At 40.3% G+C, this 11,374-nt stretch overlaps 1 protein-coding gene across 1 annotated transcript; it reads left to right on the forward strand.

The window, feature by feature from the left end:
- The first annotated feature begins 62 nt into the window (after window positions 1-62).
- LOC117943935 (potassium voltage-gated channel subfamily A member 10) lies at window positions 63-5,009 on the forward strand. The gene is made up of 2 exons (XM_034870378.1): window positions 63-274; window positions 1,272-5,009. The coding sequence occupies exon 2, from the start codon at window positions 1,441-1,443 to the stop codon at window positions 3,133-3,135; it is 1,695 nt and encodes a 564-aa protein (XP_034726269.1). The 5' UTR covers window positions 63-274; window positions 1,272-1,440; the 3' UTR covers window positions 3,136-5,009.
- Window positions 5,010-11,374: the final 6,365 nt, after the last annotated feature.

Genomic DNA, 11,374 nt, shown 5'->3' on the forward strand with positions numbered 1-11,374 from the left:
CAATTCAAAATACTGTGAGCTTCCTGTGTTCTGTGTTTGTCTCTGTTTCTGTGTGGGTGCCCATGTGTATGTTTGTGAGTGTGTGTGGGTACCTCGGGCATCTCTGGTTTCGCAGAGGGTGTTAAATTACCCAATGGGAGCTTTAATAGAGCTAGAGACACTCTTGATTGTGAGTCTGGGTGAGGGAGAGATTGAAGGGAGGAAGGAGGAGCAGAGCGGAGCTGCCAGGCAGGATTGAGAAGGAAACACAAGTTCTGCAGAGCCGGGGACGCCGGTGAGTGGTGCGGACCGTCTGCACAAGGCTGGATTTAAACTTTTTAAACAACTGATTGAATATATATTTGCATGTGTTTGTGGGTGGTTTGATAAGGTTATTGATGTGATCTTGGTGGATGTTGCCTTTGATGCTGTGTGAGACAAGGCACGTTTGTTTGGTGGGGTTTAGTTGCAATTTAGCAGCAAGAAGTTGCTTTTAGAAAAGAATGCAAAGATTCAAGAGTGTAGATTTAACAGCACTGTTTTCTATTTTCTGCATCTTCAAATGTCCTTTCCCTTGGTCTGAGTGACCCCTCTTTGCTGACAAGGCACAATCAATACATTTATTTTTTGCACGTTCAAGCTGTATCATGATGTCCTTTAAAAAGACGATCCCAGACTGTTACGTTATCTGCTACAATGCAAGTGGAAATCGAGTTAGCTGAGGCTCTCCAAGTGCGCAGGGCCCTTGGTGTCAAGTGGACACAGAGGTTGCAGCTTTCGAAGCATGTGTCAGGATTTGGTTACCTCTCTCAACCAGACAAATGGAACAATAAACAGCTACTTAGACATAATGTAAACGTGGTGCTGATAGACTACCCCACGACAGGGTTGCGAACCCGAGCAGTAGTTAGAGACTGACGTTAAAGCAAAAGGAACATATGTGTTTCAGTTTGGATGAGTTTCTGCTTTCAGTCATATCTTAAAACTCAAGAGGTTTTTTACATTAGAAATCCAAACACATTCATTTCATTTTGTAGCCCATGATCAGCGATAATACTACCCATACCTTGTGTAAGCCCTTTCACAGCCAAACTTGCAGAGCTTGTGCTTTGTGCCATGTATGCCATGGCAAAGAATTGGGAAAAAATGACTGTACAAGCATAGTATCAGATGGCAAGTTTTTCGCTGATGCAAACACAAGCTAACAGAAAACTCTCTTCACCAACAAAACTGTATTCGCACTATTTAACAAAAATATAACGCAACTTTTTTTTTTCACCCCTTTTCTACAGATTACACAGAGGACTGAATCCAAATGTAGCGTTCAGCTGCCTGAATGAGAACCAGAAGGAGGCAGGCCCTGCCAGGATCTACAGCGTGGCACTGGTTGTGGTGTCCCCTCTGTCTCCTGCACTCCAACCAGGCTGATAGACGGAGCTGTGACCTGTGACAAGACAGGCAATGGAGGTGCCGCTGGTTAATTTTGAGAACATGGATGATGTTGGCATCAACTTGGGGGACCCAAGTGACTCTGGGTACCCGACTTCACCCCCCTCAGAGGCCCCTGATCACAATCTTTTAACCCATCGCCTTAGTTCTCCTCACCAGTCGCCATACAGAGGACGACGTCGGCATCAGTCTGGCCAAGAAGGGTTGTCCCCATCCACTCCTCCTTCTCTGACCACTAAAGCAAAGTCCAGCAGTGGCAGTTTGATCTCTAATCTGAAGCTCTTGATCAACAGTGAGTCTCCCACTGACAGTGTCTTCAGTAAGATGGCAAAGGATTGCTACGAGAATGAAGATGTGTTTGAAAAGCACTGCATTGAAGAAAAAGACGAGAAAGTTGTCATCAATATTTCAGGTCTGATGTTTGAGACCCAGCTCAGCACCCTGAATAACTTTCCAGAGACACTGCTCGGTGACCCCATGAAGAGGATAAGATACTTCGACCCAATGAAAAACGAGTACTTCTTTGACAGAAACCGCCCGTCTTTTGATGGCGTTCTGTACTTCTATCAGTCAGGGGGGAGAATTCGTAGACCGGCCAATGTTCCCTTAGATGTTTTCGCGAATGAAATGGTTTTCTATGAGCTGGGTCATGAAGCAATGGAGCAGTTCCGTGAAGATGAAGGGTTTGTCAAAGAGCCAGAGGTCCTTCTGCCCACCAACGAACTCAAACGGCAATTCTGGCTACTGTTTGAATACCCGGAAAGCTCCAGTGCAGCCAAATCCGTCGCTCTGGTTTCTGTGTTTGTCATCGTCATTTCCATTGTCATCTTCTGTCTAGAGACTCTGCCAGAGTTCAGGGAAGACACTGACTTTGCCCCGAGTTTTACCCAACTCATCAACGGGACCCAAGGCGGTTCTGCCCCTCATCCCGCCACTAAAGACGTGTTTGCGTATTTAACAGACCCCTTTTTCATTGTGGAGACTATTTGCATCATTTGGTTCTGCTTTGAAGTCGGTGTCCGTTTTGTGGTGTGCCCCAGCAAAAGGGATTTCTTCAATAACATCATGAACACCATTGATATAGTCTCTATAATTCCCTACTTTGTTACCCTTGGAACAGAGCTGGCTACAACCCCTGATGATGATATGAACTCCAGTCAGAACATGTCCCTGGCAATCCTAAGAATTATCCGTCTAGTGAGAGTCTTCAGAATTTTTAAGCTCTCCCGACACTCGAAAGGGCTTCAGATCTTGGGGCAGACCTTAAAAGCCAGCATGAGGGAACTTGGGCTGCTCATCTTCTTCCTTTTTATAGGAGTCATCCTATTCTCAAGTGCCATCTACTTTGCAGAAGTGGATGAGCCCCAGACGCAGTTTGTCAGCATCCCTGACGGCTTCTGGTGGGCTGTGGTGACAATGACCACTGTGGGATACGGAGACATGTGCCCCATCACAATCGGAGGCAAAATGGTCGGCACCCTCTGTGCCATTGCTGGTGTCCTGACCATCGCCCTGCCCGTCCCTGTCATCGTCTCCAACTTTAACTATTTTTACCACCGTGAGACTGAGCAGGAGGAGAAACAGGTGATGGATGCGGCGGCAGAGGCTGCTCAGAAAACGTCAGCTGCAAACAAATATGGAAGCACACCTTCGCTAAACAAAAGTAACGGCAACTGGCAAAATGAGAAAAATGGCACACACTGTTAGAGAAAGTATTTCTATACATAAAGGGCGTGGAAAAACACATCTAACATATAGACAAATCTAACATATCCAGTAGTGAGATGCACTGCGGCTATATTAGCTTGTTTCTCACTATTTTGTACTCCAAACATGGGAACATGTTTGCATATTATGACAGTATTATTAGGCCCTGTGTGGTGAGGCAGTCTTTATACAAGTTGTCTGTCTGCTTGTGGATGTGTCAAAGTGCAATTAACACAACTCAGCAATTACTCTGTCTGATCAACTTCAAGAGAAGAACTGAAAGGTACAATCATCATCTTTCATCCAGTGCATTTTGAAGAAAAGTGTCATGGCTCATTTGTACTATAGACATTTCTTCACCTTGAAAATGTAGACTGTTGGGATAAACAAGTGCAAAGGCAAAGCAAGTTGTAAGTTAAACCAAAATATCCTTGAGGGTCTTAAATAACAGTAAGTTTATCCCACAAAAGAAAATAAAAACGGTTATGATAATCAGAGGATTTAAACTGGAAGTATACTCAGAGTTCATATTACATCAGTTAATCACTTGTCACTGTCATAATCAGCAAAACCAAAATAGAACTTGTCACGATTTTAAAGGGCGGGCAAATAGTGTTAGGCAAGAGGACAGGAGCGCACACATTGTCTTATTAGCAAAACCTGTGACACAGCGTAACAATATCTGTGTGATAAGCAACTTTTCCACAGCAGGGACTTTCCCCAGGGTCTGCAGTAGGAACGTTTTGAGGAACTCGTTGCATTTTTACCGCAGGGACCAGGGTCTAAATTAAGTTCTGGGGCCTTTTTACCCCCTAAAAATATTCCTTAATAAATAAACAGTTGGCATGTCTGCTATTAGTCTTGTAGATAGGCAAAATATAAATCTCCATTAAGATTTTCTGTAGTATAATACATACAGCAGTTGTATGCAGCTTTTAAAATAAAAGGTTATTTTTAGCTACAAGGTTTAATTTTTACTATTTGGTGTTTTGCACCAGACCTAATATTGTTATTATAATATGAATGTATGCTTTTAAAACCATATCAATTTGTGACACTGAACATTTATTCCCACATATCTCTTGAGGACTTTCGGAGCTTTACACTATAAGCTGTTGGCAGGAAAAACACATTTCTCAGAGTGTCTAATGTGAGTGTGAGATGAGGTATATATTTGTGATCAGACTGAGAGAATCGAGGAGAGGGCATAGACAACAACAATACCTTTGCACTGTTTTATTTGATAATACCTCAATTTACCCTTGTTTCCTCATTTGTATTGCATGGCATAGTGTGCCGAAATGAGTTTGAACTCTTATTATCAGTTACTGAAAGTTTGACATATTTATTGTACCTAAAAATATTAGTCTTTCAATCATATAGTGATTATCATTATATTCAACGTGATAGGGAGAGCCAAAACCACAACTGGATTTGTGAAATGATGACAACAAATGATGAACTTTGTGTCGGGAAAATTGGTACCATATATGCATGCCACGTTTCAATCTTGAAAATGTACTGTATGTGAGTTTAGTATACATATAAATAGAGCTTGTATAGAAATGACAATGGATGTAGTTTTAACACAATCAATGCCTTCCCCACAATATGCAATAATGATGATGTATGGGTGGCAAAAACAATTATGTTTTTTTTTTCACCCAATGGAAAGAGCAATACTTTAATTAATTAAAATGAAATGCAATAAGGTGACATTGGTTAGTCACGTCAGCACTTTACTATGTTATGGAGCACTTCATACTCGAGGACTGTTACTGTACAGTATGTGTCAACATTGTACAATATACAGTGTCGTAATGTTTTATTTATCCTGTAAAGAGTGCCTTTCATTAAAGATGTATCCTAACTGTATACTTTCCCTCTGGTGATTATATTTCTGGGATAAATTGGACTTGTGACATCAAGCAAATTTCAACTTTTTAAAACTTTTTCTCTGTTGGACAATAGTGATGAATGTAAGTATAATGTAAGTGTCAGTGCATGGCTGCAGGTAAATACTCATTACCACCTCATGTTAGCTTTTATTAATGCCTTCTCACTGCTGGTTCTCTGCACTGATATCATGATAGCATCTCTCTCCCTGCCTTTTCATCTCTTTCTATTCAAAGATTCTCCCCAGTGAGTCTGTATCACATCACAAGAAGGAAAAAGAACCGGGTAAGTGTTTTTTTTTATATATATATATACACATACGTATGTATGTAGATCTGGTGTCGGAGTGTAGGTGGCAGAATGGAGGAGCAGACGTTTTCTTGCTGTGTGTTTTATAACAAGCCTTATCTCATTAAGAATTGAGTGGGATGCAGCCCATGCTAAAAATAGATAGGAAGATCAAACAGCACTATCAAATCATGCAGAAATGCAACAGATGAAAAGCTGACATATTGACATATTCCTTTCTATTGGCTTCACTAGATCTAGTCAAGTCTAGTGCTGTTAGCTTGACAATGCTTTTGACTGTGATAGCTTCAAATGCAAAAGCCCTAAATTAAATATGCAGACCAAATGAATTATTTATAAGATCATCTATCTTGGCCACCAATACTAGGCGCTAGCTGTTTTATGTGAGGCTTTACTGTCCCAAACATTCACATCACAGACATATCATTGGGACAGACATATCATCATCACATTAAGCTGAGTGCACACTTTGTGATTTTTGGAGCCAATTCTTTGCTCAGTAAGACAAAGCTGTTAAAGTCATTTCCTTGTAAAGTATGCTGGCGTTTTTTTCCTTGCAGTGTGTTCAGAGGCCTGCTCCTGATGTCCTTTAGTTAACGCTCAGGTCCACGGGCCAATCTGCCCTGCTGATCAATGATCCTTCAGTGATACAACGGACACGAGGCCTGATAGCATTTTAGCATTTAACAGACAGATGGTTCTGGAAAGGTCAGCGCTAATGTGAGGCTGTCATTTATAATTCATTGGGTGTTCCACGAAGAGATCAGATCCATCCTTCCTTTGATAAAGATTCACCCTGAGAAATCCATTCAAAGACCAGCGGAGTGTCCAATCACTGTGACACAGCAGACTGTAGCGCAGCTCTTAATGGATCTAAAAATATTCCCATTGCATGACTCTGTTCTTCGTGACAAGAAGAACGGTCCCACTCCTTTAAAGGGAAACAATGGATGGGTCTCACACGAAAGCTCAGACTGTGAAACTCATAGCTGTAGATTGGGTTACTGTTTTGTCAGCAGACACATTATAAGCCAATTTCAGACCTGCACAGACAGCAAGCTGAAGTTCACTCCCTCCAGAGGGCAAAGTCAAAGTTGGACATGGGCAGCTTGTAATAAATCCGTCCGAAGTATCCTGTTTCTTCCAGTGACGGTAAGTGGCATCAAGCTGCCTCACCGCTGCCATGACCTTGCCGTTATATTTTTGATCAAAGTGTGAACACAGTGCTCAATATTGACCGGCAAAGCAATCCTCAAGGGTTTAATATTGATCAAAGTTCAGCAGTATTTCTAGAGCCATTGATTCTGTGCCCTGATTTGTTAATCAACAACATTCAGACATTGGTTTTGCATTAAAGTTGTAGCTGCTAATTGGAAAAGCAAGACAATCTTCACCAACAGGTAAAGGCTGCATTAGGACAAATGAGACGCATATTTTGAACACTAGATGAGTAAAGCTTGTGAGGCGCTCCATCTGCTCTCTCAGCACTGGACTGGAGAGGATGAAGGAAAGACAGGTGGAGGACACACCCTGCTTCTTTATTGGGGGTGATGGGCGATCAGGTATGGTGTCATAAAACGCTGATTTTCAGGACATTTTTCCTGATTTTCAGGAAACTCTGTTTCTCATTTTTAGTTTAATTTGTGTCACCCATGCTGGACGTCCCTCATATCATTGAGGCATCCTGCACGTCCTCCCATTTATAGCTGACTCCAAATTTATAATAATACATACAGTAGATCAATATATACTATGTGTGTGTGTATATATATATATATATATATATATATATATATATATATATATATATATATATATAGCCCTTGGCAGTCCTATCCTCTTCCATTAAGCTCGCCTACTCGGGATCTCAGATTTTGTTCCTGGAATTTGCTGGAGCCACTGTCCCAATTTGGGGGTTACAGCCCCGAGTGTATATATTTAATTTGCATTAACAGATTTTATCTTAGCCTCTCCTTTTTAGCAAGTTGATAAGAAACTGTGAAACTGTGATCCTGATTGAGAGTTTGTGGCAGAATGACTTTGTTCCTAAAAACATCAATTATTCAAATGACATTTTGGCCTACTTCAGTAATTCAAAGTGGCTTAAAGGGACATTTGTGATGACCCGCTCTCTATGTATGAAATACATAATTTTAATTAATTTCATAGCAAATCAAAAAAAGCGGGTGTATATAGTAATTTTGGATGTATAGATTAATGGAATCGTTGTATCCTCCAGTACCCGTCGTAATATGCTTTGTTAGCTCAGTTTGGCTCCATACTGAGAATGGAGAGTGGAGTCCCACAACATACGACAAGTAATGATTCAAGGAGATAAAGATTTATGACAGGTAACTGCAACGTGACTGCTCCGCTGCAGTGCGTCAGCCGTGGAGGTCAATGGCCAGACTTTGTGGGATGAAACTTGAGTCTCACTTTGTCCTGCTTAACACCAATGAAAAATGAAGAAGGTGACCTAAAGTATCACCCGGGTTCAGACAGTGAGCGACGTGTTGCCTTGAGGTGACAACAGGCCGCTCTTCACGTCTGGGAAATCCAAAAATGTTTACAACTAGATTAGAGAGGAGTGTGCCAAGTATGGCTCATTTAGCTGTAGTGCAGTTTGAAAGCTGAATCTGGAAAACACTACACACAAAAATAAAATAAGTATTCTCACAATGGTACTGACTACTGTACATAAAACAAAGGCATAGCTTCCAGAATATAGAAATATTCATTAATTTAGACTTCAGTATTTAGTCATGTAAACTGGGTTGTTATTGTACCAAAAATATTTCCTCTTAGATTACACAAACTAACATACATTGTTTGAAAATCTCAAAATGGACTGTTAGAGCCATTAATCTATAAAGTTAATCACAATTTAAATATCAAATAAATGGATTGGAGTGATAATTGCTATATGCAAAGTCAAGTAGAAATATAAAGTAGCATAATACACAAGTAAATTGTACTCCGTTACAAACCACCGCTGCATTCAGGGACACAGGTGAGACGTTTGATAGTCTAACTCCTGGGGACAGGATGTGTCTCACAATGTTTAGCATGACACCTTATGGCCTTAATGTGGAACTGCATTGCAGCAACGTGATGAAGGTTTTCCCTAATTTTTTTGTTTTGGGAATAGGAAATAATGAGTTTTAATTTTCTGTAGGGCAATTATTAATTACATTTAAAAAGCAAGTGAGGAGTTTGTCCAACTAAAGCTGACAAAAAGCTGATTAAACTACAGTATTTCCTGTCAAAATTCTGGAATGCATGTGGTAAACCAGTCATTTGTAGTACAGATTAACAGGAATCTCTTCAAAGCACAACATAATTAGGTGTAAGTCAAGACATTTTAAAATATTAGTTTCCCTAATAACCTCAGCAACATGATGAAGATATATTTAGGCCAATTGGGGTCAGAAGGTCACAAAGACACGCTCACAATGATCCAACTACAGGCAGCTATAGTCTCTGTACAATGCAGCACAAACAGAATGAAGGTGCTTGTTAACGCCAACCAGTTGCACCAGAAACTGGGCGAGTATCCAGTAAAGTTGCTTTCGGTTATACAAAATGTCTCTTGTTTCCTGTAAACACGTCAGATAAGAAATTGCTCGTCAGTTCCAAAGGTCATGACAAAAATTGTTGATCGATAGGGAAATAAGCAAGAGGAGAAGCACTTTTTTCTTCTTTGAAAATAGTTTTCATAGTCATTTCCAGAAGAAATCTTTGACAGCATTGCTTACTGCAATAGTACCGGTTAAATCCCAGAAAAAGCAGTGATTGCAAAATTGGGGTAAACCCAACTTAAACAAGGCCACACCCCCAGCCTCCACCTTGAGACTTTCAACACGTTCTCACAGGGGACCACTAAGATCTATATAAAAGAGACTTCAGATATGGTGTTAGGGGACCACTAAGGTCTATATAAAAGAGACTTTAGATATGGTGTTAGGGGACCACTAAGGTCTATATAAAAGAGACTTCAGATACACTTTTCGGGGACCACTGGTCTATATAAAAGCCTCCAAAGAGCACCATGTCATGGGACCTTTAAAGGATACACCGATTAGCATTAAGCTTTGCATCAGTGGTAGTAGTACCCGGTAGTATTTTCAAATGACAGTGCTTCCCTCCATCATGTCCCTCTGAGACTAGTATTCTCTATCTTGTGGGTCTAGAAAAAAACCTCTGATCAAAGGAAAATCCTCATTTAGCATCACCGGAGGCATTTTTGCCCAGAGCCCGTGGACTACAAGCCAGCTAGTTCTAAATCTGTTCAATCCGTACATAGCGGGTTGGACTTTTATTGGCCTAGAAGGCATACATTTCTAAAAACTACATAAGTGACCCAATTTGAAGATATATTCATCTTCCCAACGATGAAATATCCCTTTAAAGGTGCACCACAAGTTCCTGCTTGGCCACTTCTGTTGACGTTCCAAGAAAATTCAAAACAAAACAGAGCAAGCTTTCCCCTCGCCCGGTGTTTCCCTAACCGTCATGACTAATGCCGCGTTCCAGGCAACCTGTAACCCGTGTTTTCACAACCTTCTACCAGCGAAAGTGCCCTGGAACGGCAGTCCAACCCCTAACTTACTAGTTGTGAACTCGTACCAGATCGTACTCCCTGTTACACACACATAAACAACAAAGTCGACCCCTGTTGATTCTGTTTTGTTGGGCATTTCGCCAAATTTTATACAGTTTCATATTAAACAATTAATCGATGCATCGTAAACACAATATTTACATTGATATAATCAATATTGTAATACGGTTACATATTGGTCCGGTATATAGTACATTTACCTGTATAGTGTATGCATAACTCTGACTATACATAGGCCTACAGGTAAAGGTATTAGACTGTGTGGTGTTTTGAACATTTTGTTAACCCTCATTGATATAAATAGGGTAGACAAAATAATAGAAACACACCAACATAACTAACAGTGTTTTACAGCACATCAAACTAAAGTCTCCAATTTGACCGTGAATTTCAGTCAGCAAAACAAAATAATTGTGCTGTGTGTATTCATACATAGCCTGCCTCTATACCCTCAGAATTTAGGCCTAATGTAGTTTTTCCGGGCTTTAGTTCAATGGGTTTCTTACTCATTTGGTGTCCTTATCTGATTTGTTTAATGATTTATGTTTTTTTTTCTTCTGGAGCTACAAAAACCAATCCAAGGGAATGTGCATGAAGTAATACTCTGTTCAACACTAGAAAAAAAAAATATGTCCAACACAGTCCCAAGATGTTGAAAGAGAAACATAAAAGATGCAACATAAAATCAATACAGCTAACACAAAAGATTAAAAAAGCTGACTTAAAATGTAAATAATAATCTGTCCCGTTACTGTACTGCAGACGTATGCATAACCTCTGGAAGTCCCCCTTGTTTTAGTCAGCTTCATATTTGGCTTCATTATTTACTGAAGGCAAACACTGGCCATTATGTGCTGTTTGTCTTGTCTGCCACAGTGCTCTGTGCTTTTATTATGCAGGCTATGGTGTACCAACTCTGTATGTCACTGTTTTTAAATTCATTTAGGACCCAGGTTTTTTAATGATGACATTGTTGTTTGAATACGATGAGTGAAAGTGTGTCTACTGTGTGTATTTACCTGTAAGTGTCTATTTGAAACCGTGCTGCTGCCACTTGCCAGGTCAATCTTGTAAAAGAGTATTTTTTTTTAAATCCTGGTTAAATAAAGGTTTGAATGAACACACTACAAATTCTCCTCTTGGAAGATAAATATATAAATGATGGGTATTGACCAATGTTATACATGTGAACACAGATATTCAGGAGCATAAGCCCAATGATGATATCATAGCCTTCATGTGATGCAGCTTGTGCTGTCATGGCAAACTCGTAATTCATGTTCCATTCAGAATCTATTTAAGCTTTTACACAACACACGTTCAAAGTCGGTCTCTTAAAGGAAATGAATGATCTCTGCAGCTTTTACTTCCTGTAAAAACGTGGCAAAACCACCGGGGATGGGGGGGGGGGGG

Source organism: Etheostoma cragini, chromosome 4, assembly GCF_013103735.1.
Source record: "Etheostoma cragini isolate CJK2018 chromosome 4, CSU_Ecrag_1.0, whole genome shotgun sequence".
NCBI lineage: Eukaryota > Metazoa > Chordata > Actinopteri > Perciformes > Percidae > Etheostoma > Etheostoma cragini.

Coding starts and splice junctions, on each gene's coding strand:
- LOC117943935 (XM_034870378.1), top strand. CDS start 1,441: ATGGAGGTGCCGCTGGTTAATTTTGAGAACATGGATGATGTTGGCATC.